This window comes from Camelus ferus, chromosome 11 (genome assembly GCF_009834535.1).
Source record: "Camelus ferus isolate YT-003-E chromosome 11, BCGSAC_Cfer_1.0, whole genome shotgun sequence".
Lineage (NCBI taxonomy): Eukaryota > Metazoa > Chordata > Mammalia > Artiodactyla > Camelidae > Camelus > Camelus ferus.
Window position 1 is genome coordinate 6,718,261 of NC_045706.1, and position 20,931 is coordinate 6,739,191.

The following is a 20,931-nucleotide window of genomic DNA, read 5'->3' on the forward strand; positions in this document are numbered from 1 at the left end:
ACTCGAGTGCTGACAATTACTTCATGTGAGTTTAATTGAAAAATCAAAAACTTCACGTAAGTCCATCCTTAACAAAATCATGCCATCCTTAAGATGAACTAGTGGGTTAGAACTAAGTCACTTCAAGAAACAAAATTGGTCAAGTTTTGATTTTAATTTACCCAAAAGCAAAATTACCTGGCTCAAGCATCAATGCAGGAAGGGACGTGAATTTCAATTTTTTTAAATGATATTATTTACAAAGAACTGTTGCAAAATAATTAACATCAGCCATTTCCATATGTTAAGAACTTTCAGTTGATTTAATGGATCCTCCTTTTTAAATAGCATTCAACCCCTTACCACTAGTGACAGCTGCAAATACCAGTTAAGCCCAACAATTCCAGGTCCAGAACTCCTTTAGTCACCACCCCCTCTTCCAATTAGGAAAAAAAAAGTTCATGGCAACTTAAAGCATCAACCTCCTCATCTTAAGGTGGTGGTCCCATCCCCCCCTCCCATGAAAATTACATGAAGATCACTGCACTTGTATGGTCATGGAGCACGTGGTTACTGACCTGTCACTCCAGGGAGCAGAGCGGGAGGTTCATTATCACCTTCATAACCACCTGACAAACAGCAATCCACGAGGGGCTGACACACACGAAAAGGAGACCCCAACCACCTTACACAGCAGGATTCCCTGAACACACATTCTGTCTGGGACACGACAAGCCTAAGAATCAGAAACAAAAATGTAGGTCCAAATCCACAGTGCGCCTGGGTTTTAATTAGAACAGAAAACACCACACCGTAGTCTCCCTAGAAAACCACGAAGTTCAGGTAGTCCTGTCCAGAGCCAACCACGAGACACACAGTATCAGTCACCCCGTCACGTACAGTCTGAGAAGGGGCTGCACACTCTAGCTTGGGACAACAACTATGGCTGTTTGCTTGATAGTTCAAGAGCTTCACACAGCATTGACTCACCCCCAGATCTGGCTTTCACCAGCCAATCTGCTGTGAAGACCATTTAAAGCCCCATCCCTGTCTGGAGCCTAGGAAACGGAGTCATACAGTTCTTTCCCACAGGGAAGAATGCTGTACCTGTTAAACTAGGTGTGGTCAGGGTCGCTGATCCATAAATAAGTAACGAGGCACCTCAGGGGAAGCACCGCTCAGCAAGACACAACACACAGAGCCTAAACACCGAGCCTGCAGCTTTCTGGCCACCACGGACTGATGGAGACCCTCGCAACTAGACGCTTTTCCCTCAAACACTGCTCTTTGGCTTCTTGAATTGGGAGGGTAGTTTCTGCTTAACAGCAACTAGTACAGGATGAGGATGTCTGGCCACTGAGAATCCTTCCTACATGTGGAGAAAAGTTTATACGGGTGCTATATGCTATGCTAGGTAGTCAAGGTGACAGCGTTCTAAAAACTTGATTAATTACTGTCCAAAATGAAAGCAAAGAATTGACAGAGTCAATTTGTAAGAAAACATTAACCACTTGGAACAGTAATGTATACCATTATTATAATGTATCAAAATTCACTTATATGGAATCAAATTGCAAATTTTTTCCTGCAAATGTTAGCATGCAGCAAAAGCGATCCTTTCATCCTGGGAACACCTTTCAATGTTCACAGAGGGAAGAAAGAACTAAAAACATGACATCTCACAGGCATTTTTCTGTTTTTAGTATTCCAGCATCAAATCTGAAGTTGTGCACGTTTCAATACCATCTAAACAGAACTTAGAAGCAGCAGCAAATATGTAAAGGTTTTCACAGCCTTTTCATCAGAGGGAAGAAAAGAGTGTGTGAGTGTGTGTGTGTGTGTCTTCAAATTCCTTGCCACACCAATAGTCTACAAAGTGCTTATCAGGACACGAAGTCTTTTTGTGTTCCTGAGATAGGTCTGAAATTTTTACCCAGTATTCAATGTATACCTGAAGTGGTCAAATACTTTATAGAAAGTTTTCTACCTAAGATTATAGTTTTAACTTTAAATAAGAATGGCCACAATTAACCAACATGCAAAAATTCTCAGACTACTCACTGAGAATTCATTATACGATGCACTTACCACCTTACTGCATTCTTAAATCTTTATTCTGTACTGAACTGATATTCCCAATTAGCCCAAGCAAAGGCATCCCTTTCTAACACGATTTGCTTAAAGCAGAGTTGATGATAAAAGACAGAATCCAAAGACCCTCCCTCTGCATGGCAACTTGGGAGTTGTCATAGGGTCAAGTGAGCAAATTTCACACGATTGATTCATTCAGTTGCAAGTGGGCCCGCTCCCCAAGCGCTAATTTACATCCACAGAGTAACTCCTCATGACGAGCCTGCTGCCAGAGTAAGGCAGAAGAACCCTCACTTTAAGGGCACTCTTCCAAACAAATAAATACAAATACTGAAAAGGGGCATATCAAACTTTAAAAAGACAAACTAGCAGAAACCAAAACCCTTTCCAAAACAAGGGAACGATGTCCATGTGAAGTTCACTCAAAAAAAATCCTTGCTTTACTTACAATTTGTTCCTTAAAGATTTGATTTTATTTTATTGGGCATGACAGGAACTAAATTATTAATAAAATAAAAGCTTGTTTTTATTTTTACGTTTTGTTGTGGATAATTTGTACAAAAAGTTTCCAAATCTCTAACAAGCTCTAGTGAGACTTAATGTAAAATGGATCTTTTAAGATGGAAGTAGAAGGCCGGGTTCTACTTAAAAAAGAGCATCTCAAAGGAACAAAGTCACCTGCCATGTGCTTTTGGAGGTGCCCATGCTGGAAGCAACTTCTCAATAATATGAAGATGCTGGTACAACTTTTCCTATTACACAACTTCTTACACAACCACATGCGTTACATTTATAGACAGATTTACAATTTGGAAGGAAAAAAGTTCTGTCTTAATAAAATTAGTTTTTACAAACTGTAGTCCAAACAAAGTTTTCTGTCTCCTCACACAGCAGATGCATAACCTCCAGTGGGTGTGGATCAGAAAAAAACTCTTCCGAGCAGATCCTGCCAGTCGCTTCATCCCACGCCCCGCGCTCTGCCTGGAGCACCACACTAACGTTGGGGTCACCACAGAGCTGATATCTTGGTCTTCTGCTCTTTGATTTTTTTTTCATTCATCTTCATCATCTTCATCTTCCTCTCCATCAGACAGGGATGTACAAGGCCGGATCTGTCGGTAGCGGTCGAGCCATTTTTCTACCATTTGCGTGACCAGGGGGTGATTTCGCCGCCGAGAGCTTTTCTGCATGGCAACAAGAACTCCCCCCTCAGTCACACAGCAGTCCAGCCACTCCCTGAGCAGTTTTTCTTGCTGTTCCTCATTACCTAGCTTTTAGAGGAATGTGAAGAAAAGGGGAAATAATACAACAGATCAGAAACTGGGTAGGAAAAATGTAACAGAAACCTACAGCTGGTACGATTACTAATGAAAAGGCCAGAGCAACATACTGTTTCAACATGGTTTCAACCTCTCGTCAATTTTATGATTAAAACCCAGTTTCCTATGGTTAAATAGGAAAAAACATAAATGGGAAAATTTGCAGAAAAACCTAGAGGGAAGAACAGTCCAGTAATAAGTTAATTTGTTTGATACAATAGCAAAAAGCAAATGTTATCTAATAAGCTGATCCTGGCAAAGAAAAAGCTAGGAAGAAAATTCCAGCTTCAAACAGGACAAGGTAAGTTTACTCAGAAAGTTATGTATAGTCTGAAGTTACAAAAATTATGGTCTATGAATTTTTTCCTTTATGTCATGGTTATAAAATTTCATAATAATTACTGGTATATTAAATAAAAGACCAATAATTTTCTAAGAATGTGGGTTTTCTGAGAGTGTTCTTTCACACATCCTCACCACGCCCCCTGCCTGGTCCACACCACCCCCCTGCACCCACACGACCTGTACCTGGCATTCTGCTCCCGCTCCCGCCACCGCCACCGCCCAGGCATCTGGTCTCAGCTAAGCAGCCAGTGCTCCTCTTCTGGGGAAACTGGCTGCGGGCTCCCCGGCTCACCCGCAATAAAAGCAGCACCGCTGGGGAGCCCCCGCCACCCCTCAGCCTCCCTCCCCCCTTGCCCAGTCCCCATCCCCACACTGGCCTTGCACTTCCCTCTACCTAGAACTCTCTTCCCACAGATTCTGCAAGACTCCCTCCTCTTTCAGGTCTCAATTCCTCTCATCCTCAGCGATGCCTCACTTTGCCACCCTACGTAAATCACAAACCCCATGGTCCCCTGATCCCCCTCCCTGCTTCCCCCTCATCTTTTCACTTTTTCTCCTCAGCACTAATCACTACCCGAGGGCAAGGACTTTGGTCTTCACTTCACTGCTGTATCTCCACACAACACACCCCACACAGCAGTTCTGAAAGGGTAAATTTCAAAGTCTGACCCATATTTACAGAAAGTGACAAATTTTTTTTTAACATTTGGAAGTGACAATTACTACAACCAAGTTCACAATTTGAAGTGACAGTGCAGACACTACCACGCCTGAAAGACACACCAGACAGGGCCCTGGGGCAGCGCTGCCCCCTGAAGTGGGCAACAGGAGCAACGGGCTGCTCACCTCCTGAGCAGAAAGGAAGTGCACGTGGAGTAACTTCCTTTCACTGTCAACCAGAGGCAGAAACGTGATGGTGACATCGTCGTCGGTGTTCAAGTTAGCACCAGCACCTCGGTTACCATAGCCATCATTCTCCATGGCAACCAAAGCAGAGAAGTGGCCCCTTGTATAGCCCAGAGCAATCGGACTTTTCCAACAAAAACTCTGTTCCCACAACAAAGGCAAATAAACACCTGGAAAGAAGGAAGAATGGGATTTCAGGACATGGCTGCAATGTGCACTAAAAAAATAAACAAAAAACTTCCAAACACTCATGAGAATGGCTTACCTTGAAACCGAGTATATCCTAAAGTTTCTCCCCGGAAACTTTTATAATATTTCACTCCATAAACTATAATTGGTCGTCTAAGAATATGTGCAAGTACAAAAATGTGAGTCTGTTCCAAACTTGCTCCAGGCTACGCAGAACAAAATAAAAGAAAGCAAATTCTCTTTAGAAGATTTATCACCACTCTGGAAGGCTGCTGTGTGCAACACAGTGCAACCCTCCTTCAGTACATCTCAGCTCATTAAAATAATATACTACTACTATTGTCAAGCTAAAGCAGCATTTGATTCCTCAAATAGCAAAGTCCAATGAAAGCAAACTGAAACATTTACGTACAGGTATCCTTTACTACCCAAACTCAAGAACTGAGCGGGTGTAGTTAAATCAATCTTAATCTCAGGTTCAAGAGATTGAGACAGCGAAGGGAGTTTGGTTTATACAACTGTCTTCTAGTTAAGTTACCTGTGAAAGTACTACCTACAACAAGGTCCTCTCAGAGTAAAAAGATTTATTTCGTATGAACATAACGGCTGCAAATTGCTCTGTCAGCTGACACAAGGACACTCAACAGGCCCCCTTCTCCCACAACGACTTTGAGAGCACCTTTTCAGAGGTACGTCTCAGATGTAGAACAGTCACTGAACCCTGCCCGCATGGCCCAAAGACAGAAGGCACTTCCTTCACAGGGCACTAGTGAGTTACAGTGCTTTCTGCAAAGAAAAGGAGTGGTTTGTCGTGCATATATTTGAACTTTACAGTTTAGTACATTAATACGCTTCACAAAATAAAACTAGCATGGGTCTGAGGGACAACCCTACACAATTAATTTATAAAAGCTCGTTCCCAGGTTAGCTAAGCACTCCTGCCCACGGCACCTCCTCCAGCATCTCCTCCGCAGCCTGCAACATGACACAGTCTCGCTACCAGGGAGCCTTATGAAGAGCACACCCTGACCGTCAGGGCCTCAGCTCGGCACCAGCACAGGACAGCCCACCCCAGCTCAGTGACTCTGGGGAGGTGCCCCTTGGACACTGAATGGCAGCTAACCTGTGGGCAGGTAGAACAGGTATAAGGCCACCTTTCTGAGAGGAAAAATATTTCTTCAGATTGCTCTTCAATTAAGTGCTTAGAACCATCAAGTACAATTTTCAATTTTGACAGCTTTTTAATCACTTAACATGAGAAACACACAGCCCTCTCTGTTCTGCAGTGAGGATGTGCCTCCGGTCACACAGCTGAAAGACTGCAGTCACAGCCAGAACCCGGGCAGGGGGCCCGAGTCAAGCACTCTTGCCTTCCTACCACACAGCCTCCAGCATGGTCTTCGCAAGTCAAGGGATTCAGACCACGAGCCTTTCTTTTCTCACAGAAGCCGCAAGAAGAGCTCTTACCTGACTAGCAAGAGAGAGTATAAATGCCCAGTCTTCTTGCCACTGCTCTTCTCTCAGGGAAAAATGTAAACCGAAGCTCTGAGAATACCAGGATTCCCAATCTTTCCAACGAGTATAAAACCTGAAAAGCAAGATAGTAAACAAGGAAGCCTTTTATAAACAGCACATTTAATGTTCCAGTCATGTATTTAACGTGGTCTTTAAGCAATTCACATGAGAAGATTAACATTTTATTAATTTCACCTGGCTTGCAGTATATTTTTCAAATTAAAATTAGCCTCCATTCTGCAGGCAGACATCTTTTAACACATCCTCAGACACAATCTGATTCACCACCCATCAATTTTCATCAAAACTTTAAACACTAGTAATGAGAACAGTTGATTTCAATTGGTTACTATTGGTTTACAAATTAAAAAGAAAAGCACACAAAAGCAACTAAGACGTTGGGTAAAATCAAAGACACTGCATTTCTCCATTAATGATACTATTTTATTTCTATTTTAAAGCTCAACAAAAATATGTAAAAACCATTGAGATGCTTAAAGTGTCTCAATGTCCGAAGTCAAAGTTGTCTCCCCCCAGCTGCCACAGAAAATGTAGCAGACGAAAAGCATCCCACCACTGTAAGGCAATGATTCGGCCAGCGTGCTCCTGGATTCAAAAGGGAAGGATGCCAGCTCACCAATGGGAACAGTCATGCAGGCTGTCATGCAGGGCTTTCCGAAGCACCGAGTCCTTGTCATAAATGCCCCAGGTGGCTTGTAGTACTGAATCAAGTAAGCAGTCTCCTGCAGTCCGGTTCCAAAGTGCATACAGTCGACTATCCAAACGTGTAGCCAATTCCAAGGACCAGTTTATAATTGGAGATTCTTCTTCTAACTCTATGAGTAATTTAAATAACATGTTCATTTTTATGCCTCTACAATTAAGAAATATTCAGTGAAGAAATAACCTATCCTCTAGATGTTAACAGGTTTATATGTAATTTACTAATAAAGACCTAAATAATTCCGATCAACTGAAATATAAACCTTGAGTAGCTGAAACATCTTGAGGCTCTAAAATAATTTACTGAACTCTTAAATTCCTTATAATTTATTTTCTCGGAATGTTTAATATGAAAATATACTCATTCTAGAACAGGAAATAGAAAACCAAGGTTTAAAAACTTTTATACTGTCCTTGTTTGTTCACTCTCACAGGAGATGTGAATGAGCATTTTTAACAGCACACTATTCTTAAAAACTTTACATTTTCTATTTAAAGTAAAAATAAAACATGTTGACCATACACCAAACTACTTCAAACCTTCCAAAGCAAAGCAAAAAGTTTATTGAAATCAATCAAAGTTAAATTATACTAATTCCATGCTTACCTTTTTGAACATCTCTATCAAGCACCTCATCAAATAATTTTTCTTGGACTGATGGAGGCAAGTCTTCAATATCTACAAAGAAAAATCAGATTTAAAAGATCTTCTCATGTCTTATAACAAAAAAATTTGATACCAGCATCTAACAGTAACTTCCTCTAAAACAACACCCTTTCCACTGAAGGCTGTCAAATAGCTTCTTTTAAAAAATATGCATGTATATTTTGTGTGTGTGTAAAATATTTCCTTTCTGTACTTCATTATCAAAACTGTGATCCATCCAAAAATAATGAAAAGAGATCAATAATTATGCATAGCTATCACCAAAAAGAGAGAACAGATGTTGACAAGAATGCAAAGAAAAGGAAACTCTAGTGCACTACTGGTGGGAACTATAAACTGGTACAGCCACTGTGGAAAACAGTATGGAGGATCCGCAAAAAATTAAAGTAAAACTATCATATGATCTAGCAATCCCACTTCTTGGCGTATTGCCACAGGAAATGAAAACAGGATATCAAAGATATCTGTACCATCATGTTTATTGCAGCATTACTCACAATAGCCAATACACGGAAACAACCTAAGTGTCTATCAATGGATGAATAATGAAAGGTAGATGTGATCTATCTATACAATGCAGTATTATTAAGCCACGAGAAAAAAGAAAATCCTGCCTTTGCAACAATACGGAAGGGCCTTGAAAACATCACGCTGAGTGACATAAGCTCAACAGAGAAAGACAACTATTACATGGCATCACCTACACGTGGAATCTTAAAAAAAAAGTGGTTGGCAAGGGTGGTGGGATAGGGAGAAACAGGTAAGGGTACAAACTACAGGCTGAGGATCTAACGTGAAACATGGGGACAAGTCAGTAACACCGTAGTGTACAAATGAAATTCGCTAAAAGAACAGAAAAATGTTCTCACCTCCATCAATCAATCAATCAATCACTCAAGCAATTGGATGAATAAATGAATGTGAGGTGATGGATGTGTTAAGTAACTACATGGGGGAAAATCCTTTCACAATGTATGTGTGAATCAAATCACCATGACGCATACTTTAAATATGTTACAATTTTCTATGTCACTGATAACTCAATAAAGTTGATATAAAAGCAAAAACAGAACAGGGCTATCTGATATTCAACAACAAACACATTTTTGTCTGTTCCTCTTCCCCCCACACTCTCAACCTCTGCTCAGACTTATTCATTTCAAACTTTAGAATCCTCTTATAAAAGTTAATTCATTTTGGTACACAGATCCCTATTTTTGTCATCTTCCTCAAATTCTCTATGCTGTATTCAGTTTACTAATTGAGTGGTCCAGATTAAGAAGTTACCCTTACTAAAAATGTTTTTAACTGCGAAACCAATTCAAAATAAAAATCTAGTCATCATTTGGGGTATTAAATTTAAATACATAAAGTGCATTTCAAATTAAATTTGATTCTAAAAGTCTTAGCTGTTATTTCCTACCATTTGTAAATATCCCTTTTACATCTGAATATAAAAAAGTCCCAAACACTCAGAACCAAAATGTAAGTTTTATTTAGAAACTTTTGGTGTTGGGTCCATTTATTCAATGCTAACGGATGAAAAAACATCCTGGAAGACATTTCCACTTGTCATGGAATTTAAAAATGAAAAGTTGACTCACAGATACAGTAGAAATTGAAATAATGAGAAAGAAAGTAATAACATTTTCAAAACAATGCCAGTATCTCTGATTCAAATAACTTGACTACCCATAAAAAAATCTATGTTCTGATATTATCTTCTAGTATCAGGTAACCAACGGTTCTCTAATTTAAAAACAACAGACACACATGAAAAGAAAAAGAAAAAAAGCAGACTGATATTCTAAAAAAAAAAAAAAAAAAGGAAAAAGAAAAAAAGAAATGGGTAAAATATTTTCTTCTTCTTTGATATCTGAGACCCACAAAGAAGTCAGTTACTATCCACTGTGTTCCTCTCAGATCTAAAACATTAGTTTATGAATGGCCCTTGGACTGGTCACCCCCAGTATAAATAGGATAATCAAGTAATTTAAGATCCACACATAATACCTAAGGTATCTGTTTTTTAACAGAAAAATTTTCATTCAGACATAAAAAATTTATAATAAAGTGGAAATTTATTTTCACACTGAGATTCGGAGTTACCTGCTGGCAATGTAAATGTTACAAGGTCAGTCAGAAAATAGCAAGCGAAATCGCCCTTTCTCTGATGGAGAGAGGCAGCTATCTCCCGCCGGATCTGCTCTGTCAGTTCAGGACACACCATTGCCGGGATACACTTTGCAGCTTGTTGAGACACCTTAAATACAAAACAAACTTTCCTCTACATCTCAGTTATCATCAGTGCAAGCAGAAAACAACAGTATTTAGAAGAAATGACCAAAGTTTCCCAGTAACTCAAGGTGTTACTGTTTTAAATAGATGAATGAGGTATTGGGTGTTAGCCCCTCAACAGTGTACCTGTCAGTACAATTTTCCCATAAAAGAGCAATAAAAATGCTTTACCCTCTGGACTCAGTAATTCTACTTTTTAGTGGAGTTTATCCCAAGGAAATATACAAAGATAAAAATTTATGTAAAACAAAGTTGTTCACAAAGGTTCATCATAGAAGGGGAACGGAGAACGGAAAACTAAGTAAGAATAGTCATCATCATATCCCCAATTAAAAACATTTTTAAACAGGGAATTCCAGCTCATGGAAAAAGAGGAAAGTACAAACCACCCTTCTGCTCTGTTAAGAATATGTCAAGTACCCTGACTTAGAATAAAGAAAGCATGATATCTTTACAGGGTTTGTTCCCAGTGACCTCAAATCCCTCTGCCGTATTTGTTATAATGACGAATTTTTTTTTTAAAAAGCACTTGGCTTCTCCAAGTGTAGGACAGACAACAAACCTCTGAAGTAGTACAACCCGACAGGAATGAAATCTGAGCACTGGTGTCGTGAGCACTACAGAGAACCTCCAAGCCAGACCTTTCCTGTCCTTTTTAAGTAATGAATACAACAAATGATGTGAAGATATTTATCTTAAATATAAGATAATATTTTGATTCTGAAATCAAAGTTGAGAGGAATTGAGTCTGGTGTGACCTCAGTGAGCCAGTCAGCTCTGTTCTCTGCTGTCCCTACAGACTGCAGCCACTCACCTGAATGACTTTCCTGAATGCAGACTTCCAAACTGCTATTAAGGTAAGTAAACAGTGTTTCAAAAACCCTGCATACCCAACACAACCATCAGACATGCTATTCTGAAAACCCCTACACAAAAATTCAATTCTCCTAAATTTACTGGCCAAGATTACCACTAACAATGAAATTATCACCACATCTTAACTCCATGAACCCAATCTAAGCAACACTGAAATTATGGAAAGCCAAATATTAAATATTTTTAGAATATAACTATTTCTCAAGTAACAGCGTTAAAATGGAATCCAAAAGTAAATTTAAAAACAGTTTATTCCAATCTGCTACCCCTCAGCCCCTTTCCAAAAATGTGGGAAAGATTTTTTTTTCAAAAACAACTTGGACTAAAACCCAAAACTGCAAACACCGCAAGAGAAACCTTACAGCCAGTGAATGGTCTTTAAGTTTCCTCCTTCCCCCACCATCCTCACGCATACACCTCTCATCTTCCAGTATTTTCAACCCCACCACCTCCTTAGACTACTGGTTCTTAACTTAGGGCCTATGAACTTGGGAAAGGGGTCCATGAACTAGAATAGGAATTTCAATTAAATTTAAATCCTTCCATTTTCACTAACCTCTTGACTATATTTAAAATGCTGTTTCTTATACATCAGAAGTTTATATTTTGATAACTATATTTCAATACAATCTCCTTGTATGCATAAAATAATAAAGTGGAAATTTATTTTTTATTTTATGCATTTAAAAATAGTATTTTGAATTTTATGCATTTAAAAACTTTATTTTATGCATTTAAAAACAGTATTTTGAAAAGTCCGTAGTTCCATCAAACAGGGTCCATGATCTAAAATTCAACTGAAATCCTTGCCCCAGATACATATTTCCAAAACGTAATGTTCTCTTGTTCTTATCCCCAAAGTACTAGGCTCTGTGCCCTTTCTACAAACACATCTCTTAGCCCAGACTCGTACTCTCTTCCTTCCTATCTCCCTACTGGCCCCTTCAGTTCTGTTCTTTGGAGAGCCTACTCCACTGAAACTAAATTCCATCACCAATTTCATTCCTTGCCTAGAACAAGCCTCCTTTCCACCTCCCCATGTTGTACCAGGGTTGGTCTATGTGCCCCATTAGAATATGGCAAGAATGACGGTATATCATTTCCTAAATTAGGCTGTATACAAAAAACACTGCAGCTTCCACTGGAATCACTCTCATACACCCTCCCTCTCTTGGATCACCAGCTCGAGGGAAACCAACCGCCACATCACAAGGAGTTCTGCAGAGGGCCTAGGCGACCAGGATTTGAAACTTCCTGCCAACAACCACATGAGTGTACTTGGAACCAGATCCTCTAGCCCCAGTCGAGCCTTCTAACAACTGTAGCCCTGACAGTTTGTAACCTCATGAGATCTTGAGCCAAAATCACTCAGCTAAGCTGCTCCTGGATTCCTTACCCTCAGAAACTATAAGGTAACAAGGGTCTGCTGTTTTAAGCTGCTAAGTTTTGAGGGGATTTGTTACACAGCAGTAAATAATAAATACACTGGCGTTCTATTGTCTTCCTGTTGCTAGTCCCCAGAATGCTCTTAGGAGGCAGTGACTTATGCCAGCCCTTCCAGAACCTTCTCATAGTCCTCTTACCTGATAAGGGGAACCTGTGTATACCCTAAAGACTTGAGCCTTGGTTCACAGCTGCCTTCTCTCTCATCTCTGGCTACCACCAGCAACTATAACTCCACATGCTGTCTCTTCCAATTCACAACTGGGCATCACAACATTAACGCAGCAAGACCTCAGACACTACAGAAGCTGCCTCTGACCGCTCCATCTCACGTTCCAGAACTCTGGTCCCTCTCATCGCACGGCTGCTTTTCAAACAGTCCCCTTCTCCCTTACAGTCAGTAAGTCTGCCCTTTCTTTTCAGTACAGCTAGACAGCTAGTCTCTCAAGCCCTCCCCTTCCTGAGTCTACCAGGTGCCCCTGGCTACACTGGACTCCTAGCAAACTAAACACAATGGCTAGCCAGCTCAATCATGCTTTCATCTTGCCTTCATAACTCTTAATCCCCCCTCACTTCGTATATAAATGTTCTCAGATACTGGTGAAGTTGAATATGCAAATAAGTATACGCAGAAGATGTATACTGACCAAACCAGATTTGAATCCACAATTGATCTAACTCTCTGCACTTTTACCCTATTTCTCTTATCATTAAAAATTACCTGGCTGATACAATCACATCCTGAATGGACTCACTGCAATCTCTTAACATTTGTAACACCGATCTTATTTAACCCAGAAAGCCTAGAATCAACTTTGACCCCTATTTCACCATTACGCTGCATATCCAATCTATCCACTTAATTCTGACTACACCACCAGCATCTCTCTCAAACCAGCCCACTTCTTTCCTTTTCCACTGCCACCACTGTGCCCGCAGGACTCCTGCCAGCACCACCGCCGCGATCTCCTAAACCATCTTGCCCCTCTCTTTAATTCCCAGCAGCCAAAACACTCTGAACTTGTCACTTTCCTGCCCCTCTACCTAACCCCTTTCAAAGCCTTTTTACTGCCTTTAGCTAAAATGTTACATGCTGTGGGTCAGAAGGTAAGATACCTCAAAACTTGTTCTCAAGCTCTCCCCACAACCTCTGGCACGTACATCTACGAAAGCACGCTCTACAGAATTACTGTACCTGTTTCCCACCTTTTCTGTAGACTCAGAGACGGAGGAGCCAACTGAATTCACAACTATTGTTCTTTTTTGCACAGTGCCTCACACACAGTCGATACTCAATAAATGTTAGTTGAATGAATAAATGAATGACAGATATGTCCCAGTTTTTTTTAATCAAACATATAAATCAAATATTGTGGCAAAATGCCTTGTTTTAAAAACATATACTTCTAAAAATTATATACTTTTGTTGAAGTCTCTTAAGTTTAATGTCATTTTTACAAGAGGATAGAAGAATCAAAAACATACAAGAACTGAGAAACATTATATCAAAATGAAAACTAAAGAACAAATTTCCTTCACATAAAAGAATGTTTAATCAAAATGCCACACTCACCTCTGTAAGCAATATTGCTAGCATGTCCTGCCTCTGAAAACGGATAGCCAGATGCACCAGAGTGTAGCCAACGTCAAAGGCAGAAGGACGGTTCAGCAAGCGCACTTCATCCGCCGTGAGCTGACGGGCGATGTCTCCTCCTGATGATTTGTACGCTTCTATAGCAGCTAAATCACCTTCTACAACCCCTAGGACAAGCACCAAGACAAAAAAATATTTAATTCAATGGTTCTTCAAAAATCATACACCTGTAGCATTCACTCTAAACTCTGATTCTCTGTGCTTCCTGGATCCCGAGCCATCATTTAAATGTCCTAAAGAACATAAGGAAAATTAGAGAGGGTTCCTCTCCCTTTCATTTCTTTCCAGAACCAGAACTGCCTAGTTAGGCACTTACCATCACATCAGTGCTGGCTCCAAGCTCTTGGTGAGGTTTAGAGAAATTATCAGAACATATAATTGAATCAAAGATCAATAATCTAGCAGTATGAGCAACTAGACTTCACAAGAGACACGAAGCCCTGCTCTGACCCCGCTCTGCAGAAAGCAAGCGGACAGGGGTGTGCCTCCTGCTGGTGCTGGGCTACTTGTGCCCCCTACACTGCATTTTTAAAGGGGCATCAAAACAAATGCGGAGACTTCCATACTGCTGTTTTGTTAGCTTTGAAGCAATTTAGGGCAGTTAAAACCATTTTTAATGTAAGTAAAAGTTAGCAATATTTTGATTTCAGAATTTCTCTTAGCCAAGACTTCCTTATGCCCACTATTATTAATACAGTAAAACTTAAACTATATGATTTTGAACAAAAGTATGCTAAAATAAAACTTTATAAACCAGTTGGGGAGTAGAGATGTAAAACAAGTATTTTTTCCCAAATCTATAACGAACTTTCTGTTCCTACTGTTATTCATCTTCACACAAATTAATGTTAGGTTAAGACAATAATTCTATTTACTAAACAGTACAGTACATCTATGAATAATAAATAGCCTTGGGGAAAAAAATGAAAGTGTAGGTTAGCTTTAAATTTACCACAAATAGTTAAACACACACACACACACCCCCGACTGTAGGACCGACTCATTTTAAGTGTTTCCTAAATTACATCAAGAAAAATCTGTTACAAAAAATGGTAATACTAGCTTAAAGTTACTGTACTTTAAAAAAAGTATTTTTAATTGCTATTAATTCTGATTTAGGAATTAGATATATAGGAGCTATTCCTTAGAGTACAACAGACTGGAAAATGCGACAACCCCCACCCCATTACTAAAAGTAGCAAAGCATTAAAATGATAATTCCCATGTGCACCAAATACCCACGGCAGGCACAGCGACATGCCCGGCAACGTAAGAAACACAAAGACAGTAAAAACATGATTCCTATACTCAAAACCGTCCTTTTTCATCACATTCGTGAGCTATAAACTCTGGGGTCAAAGATTCCTTCTGCAAATCTAGATCCTGTCCCCAGAAAAATGAATCCCTGTCCCTGAAGCATGTATTTTTCAGGTTAAGAACCCATGATTTCAAATGAGAATACCTTCTTTTTAGAAAATTTTACTTACAAAGCAGGGTAGGGCTAACAGAGTCCTCAATATACTGAGACACCTAAGGACAACTGCAGTCCCCACCTCCAGTACATAAAGACTTCAGCACACCATGATGAGGTATCGTGCCCTGGAGAAGCCATCAGGGCTAAATGTAATATGGCTGGCATGAGACAAGGGAGGCGAATCTTCTTAAAAAGGCAAGTCTTAAGAATAGACACAAAATATTACTTGAAATGAAAACAAATCTATGGTCAAAGAGCCAAGTACACAAAGAAATCTAAAATTTCTGCTTAACTTTTAATTTTTTTCTAAGTGTTAAAAAAAGTTCTTTTTTTAATTGAAGTATAATTGCTGTACAGTATTATGTAAGTTACAGGTATACCACAGAGTGATTCACAATTTCTGAAGGCTGTACTCCACTTACAGCTATTGTAAAATATTGGCTATATTTCCTGTGTTGTACAGTATATCCTTATAGCTTATATTATACCCAATAGTTTTTTAAATTTTTATAACCATTTTTTAAATTGAAGTATAGTTAATTTACAATGTTGTGTTTCTGCTTAACTTGTTTTAATCAACAGATGAGAATAATCTAGTAAAGCTCGTAACTTTCTGAATAATTTAATGTTTATTTTTTTTAGAACTGAGCATGCCCTATTCCATTTCTTTTTGTGTATACAGTATATCCTTATGAAAGCAACTACTTTCCACTTCAGTCCTATCAAAACTATGACTATCTCCAGGTGCATGCACTATCACCTCACCTTTAGTTTTCAGCTTTAATCCAAAAATACGTATTTATAAAATTTCTTTGTATGACGTAAGAAATATTCTAAGCCCTTCCAAAGGCAACCCAAGGACCAAAAACTCTGCCCAATTTACCTAAAAGATAAAGAGGGAGACCTGCACAGCACGTGTATACGCGCACGTGTTCATGTGTGGGTGCGTACATGTAAATTTTTTGTTTCCCAAAGATAAAGATGACGTAATCTAAAGCCAAACATCAACTAACTTCATTTCTGGTTATAGAAAAGGGAGATCTTCCAAATTCCTGTCTTCACTATTTTTCGCTAACTCATCACATAGCTGAATCTCATCTTACAAATATCTGCTTAAGAATTCACTTCCTGGGGGAGGATATAGCTCAAGTGGTAGAGCACATGCTAGTATGCAACAAGGTCCTGGGTTCATCCAGTACCCCCCTAAAAATAAATAAATAAACCTAGTTACCTCGCCTGCTAAATAAAAATTTTTTTAAATAATTCATTACCTCTGCAATGCTTCTGAAGGATTCCTGTAATTAGAAGCTAATTAGTGCAACCAAAGGTGGGGAGGAGTCCAGACCAAACAGCACAACAAAGTTAGCAACTGTGCCTTGGAACTACGGTTTCCAGTTTGCTTTCAAACTAAGTGTGTTTAATACATACAGAACTTCTAATGATGAATTACATGGTATGTGAATTTTATCTCAATAAAGCTGGTATATATGCACACAAAATGGATTTCTATTAGGCCTAATCCCAGATATCAAAAACAATCATTTTCCCTAACCATAAGCTCTTCATTAAACTGCAAATAGGGAGTGCTGCCCACCCCTCGCATGGAATATACACAGGAGGGCAGAAAACGAGAGTGAACTAAACAGTCTGTTCTCTATTCTTCACAGCATATAAAACTCCAAACCTTCCAGAACATGAAAAACACAAATTTAAAGTGATGCAAGGGGGAAATTTACAACCAAGAATTCTCCATCCAGCAAGGCTCTCATTCAGACTTGATGGAGAAATCAAAAGCTTCACAGATAAACAAAAGCTAAAAGATTTCAGCACCACCAAACCAGCATTACAACTAATGTTAAAGGACCTTCTCTAGTCATCAAACCATAAGAAAAAAGAAGAAAAAGAAAAAAAAAAAATCTACGAAAGATTGCTTTGGCTGTTCAGGGTCTTTTGTGGTTCCTTATAAATTGTGGAATCGTTTGTTCTAGCTAGTTCTGTGAGGAATGTCACTGAGTATTTTGATGGGGGTTGCATTGGATCTGTGGATTGCTTTGGGTAGTGTGGCCATTCTGATAGTGTTAATTCTTCCAGTTCAAGAGCACAAGAAATCTTTCCATTTCTTTGTGTCATTTCGGTTTTCAGAGTATAGGTAACCTCCTTGGTTAAGTTAATGTCTAGGTATTTTGTTGTTTTTGATGTAATGGGAATGTCTCTGCCAATTATAAAATTCTGGTTTTTGAAGTGAAAAAAAAAATGAAGGGCCACAAATGGCAAAAAATAACCTTTTTTATAGGTGCGTTGTATTTCATTACATAAATATACATGTGCTGCATCTCCATTGTTTATTCAGCTGTTGGTGTGCACTTGGGATGCTTCCATATCTTGGCGATTATAAATAATGATGCTGTTAATAGCAGGGTGTATGTATCTTTTTGAGTTAATTTTTATTTTGATTGGCTTTACTCCTTTGGTAACTATGTAAGTTTAAAAAGCTAAAGCTCTTATGTTCTTAGAAACAATGAACAGTACATATATGTAAATTAAAAAATACATGTGCAGAAAAAAAAAGATCAAGCCATGAAGGACACAGAAGAAACTTAAAAGACATATTACTAAATGAAAGAAGCCAGTCTGAAAAGGCTACAAACTGTATGATTCCAACCAAATGACATTCTGGAAAAGGCACAGCTACAGAAACAATAAAAAGACCATGGTTTCCAGTAGTCTGGGGAGGGGGGGGGAGAATGAATAGATGGAGCACAAGGGATTTTAGGGGCAATGAAATTACTCTGTATGATACTACAGTGGCTACATGTCATTATGCGTTTGTCAAAACCCATAGAATGTGCAACATCAAGAGTAAACCCTGATGCAAACTATGGCCTTTGGTTGATGATAATGTGCCCGTGTTGGTTCACTGATTGTACCAAGTACGCCACACTGATGAGGGATGTTGAGGGTAGGGGAGTATGTATGTGTGGGTGGGGAGGGCTATGGGCAAACTCTGTATTTTCTGCTCAATTCTGTTGTGAACCTGAAACTGCTCTAAAAGAAATAAGACTATTAAACACACACACACACACAAATTTATAGGGACAAAATAATACTTTTAAAAGTTTATTGTCTAATGATTTTGGGAATATATAATTCCATTCTTTTCATTAAGCATAAATAAGAGTTCAGAGTTTCAGTTACTGTTGAGTTTTCAGCTATGAAGATGAGTAAATTTACTACAAATCAAATTTCATAAGAATGTCACTGTGAACTGTCCAGATTTTTGTTGTATCTCTGTTACATACTGCTCAAGGGGAGCTAGTGATTAAAGTTTCTTCACAGGTGGGTTTTCATTGCAAACACAGTATTTAATGGATCTGGCCTATACTGAACCATTTTAGCTACAACATGTTTTCTACTTGGGGGGCGGCGGGGGGGAGTATTAGATTATACGCAAAATAACTTAGAAAATGTCTTTGAGTTCTTCACTTTACATTACATTTTTACCACCTTTTAATAATAGTAGGTAAAAGGAAAGCAAGAAGGTAAAAGGGTTGGTAGGTAGGAAAAGAGTAAATAAATCTAAGTGGTAAAACATCACTTAATAATGTAACAAAGACCAGGAAAAAAAAAACCAGAAAAGTTCCAGCAGAAGAGAAAGAGGTGATGTACGTATGCTTCTAGGTTACTGACATCTCACACTATCTCCAAGAGTAACTGAAGCATCTTTCTCTTTACACATTTTTGGAAAATTTAACAAACGTATGTAGTATCCATTCTGTCCCTTCCTCCTCCATCCCATGAAGGCAAATTAAAAAGACAGCCGAAGACATTCTGAGAAAATTAACTTTATAAAACTAACCTGCAGTATCATTATATATTCAAAACTGACTGAATGAAATACACAACTAGCTAAGTAGCGGTATATACAGATAAAGGAAAGTTAATAAACTTTTAAAAACATGAAGACTTAAGAGTAAATGAAGTTGAAAAAAAAAAAAAAAAAAGCTCATATTGTTCTGTAAGTTGGGCCAGAAATAGAACTTAATGTATTTTGAAGCCACAGGTCACAACTCACTAGGGACTTCACAGCTACTATGGAACTCCGTTGGTTAGAGTATGGAGCTGGCTCATAGATATTTAGAAAACAGACTTATTTTTTCCCCCATGTATGGCACAGTTTTCAAAGTTTTGCCTTATTTTGACATAAAATCATAACGTAACTAACTTTGAAAAGAATGCCAAATGGTAAAAAAAAAGCCAGGACTTACCTGAGCCCACATGGGCCAGCTCAACACTACCCTGGAGTTCTATGGTAGCTGTGACATCACAGCATGGTATATTGCTGTGGGGTCAGGGTGGACTTGGAGTCAGCTGGCACAATTTCAGGAGCCCTTAAAGAGAAAAGTTAGTTTTAAGTGGTAATGTTCAGAATGTCCTTTTCCATGGTCAGTAGAAAGATGCAGGTGTGCCTGGCTACGATGTCTGGGTAGTTCTCCTCTACTCAGAGTTTAATTAATTAAACTGGTTTTGCATATTCAAGAAGAAACTACACCGCCCAGCAATACTTTTCCTTCGTACTCTTAACCACATGGCTGTACTTTAATGACGAACCTGGCTTACTCACAGCAATCTCTTTCAATACTCAACGTGAGATGCTTTTTAAATAAAATGACCTCAATATTTCTAAGTACATCTTAAGTAGACATAAACTCAATGAAAATCTCAAAAACAGTTTAAGCAGACCAAACAAATCACCTCCGAGATGCATTTTTCACATAATAACCAATGGCAACAAGTTAAAATCTATCATTTCTATTCCTACAATAGTGCTATTGAACAATAACCTTTCCAAAAACCAAGAGATGAAAATCACAAATTGGAAATAAATTCATCATCTAATCTAGAGTTTATCAAGATGAGTTTCTATTCAATTCATTCAGTAAACTCACTCCATTATAAAAACAACCTCTTTAGAAAAACAAAAGATTCAAATAGGGAAGTCAAAATAATCTCTAATTAAGGGCTTTACATTTCTATAATTAATCATGACAAACTAGGCCAAATTATACCTGCAGCTCTTACCTCTCCTTACATCTCTGATCAGATTAACACCTGAACTGCTGTGGAAATATAAATCCCCAAAGTCATGAAAAAACACCTGAACTGACAGATACCTGCGTAAGAAAGGTCATCTTGTCATTCGGAAGTTACCGCTGAAAGCACAATGGAAGGATATAAAGGAACGTGCCACAAAGTAATCTTCGGGAAGGTGGTTAGAGATGAGGACCAACGTTAATGGGTTAAAAATGAATGTAATTTAAATTACAAAGGTTACTTAAAATATCGCCAAAAAGTCAACTGAAGTGATATAAGTTAAGGTTTTTAAAAATCTGAGGTTCCAGTCAAAATACTGTATATGTCGAAACCACATTCGGCACTGAAATCAAGTCCTCAA

At 38.7% G+C, this 20,931-nt stretch overlaps 1 protein-coding gene across 3 annotated transcripts in view; it reads right to left on the reverse strand.

Annotated features, from left to right (window-relative positions):
• Positions 1 to 135: 135 nt before the first annotated feature.
• Positions 136 to 20,931, reverse strand: part of ZRANB1 (zinc finger RANBP2-type containing 1) — a 54,738-nt gene continuing 33,942 nt past the window's right edge. For 2 of the 3 annotated variants that reach the window (XM_032490690.1, XM_032490689.1), the window contains 8 exons: positions 13,925 to 14,112; positions 9,844 to 9,997; positions 7,675 to 7,746; positions 6,982 to 7,180; positions 6,297 to 6,417; positions 4,906 to 5,035; positions 4,581 to 4,810; positions 136 to 3,341 (listed from right to left, as the gene is read on the reverse strand). In XM_032490690.1, the coding sequence (XP_032346581.1) occupies positions 3,123 to 3,341; positions 4,581 to 4,810; positions 4,906 to 5,035; positions 6,297 to 6,417; positions 6,982 to 7,180; positions 7,675 to 7,746; positions 9,844 to 9,997; positions 13,925 to 14,112 (1,313 nt within the window). In that variant the 3' untranslated portion in view covers positions 136 to 3,122. Of the gene's footprint in view, positions 3,342 to 4,580; positions 4,811 to 4,905; positions 5,036 to 6,296; positions 6,418 to 6,981; positions 7,181 to 7,674; positions 7,747 to 9,843; positions 9,998 to 13,924; positions 14,113 to 19,744; positions 19,868 to 20,931 lie in introns of all 3 variants that reach the window. The other variant, XM_032490691.1, reaches the window with a different exon arrangement.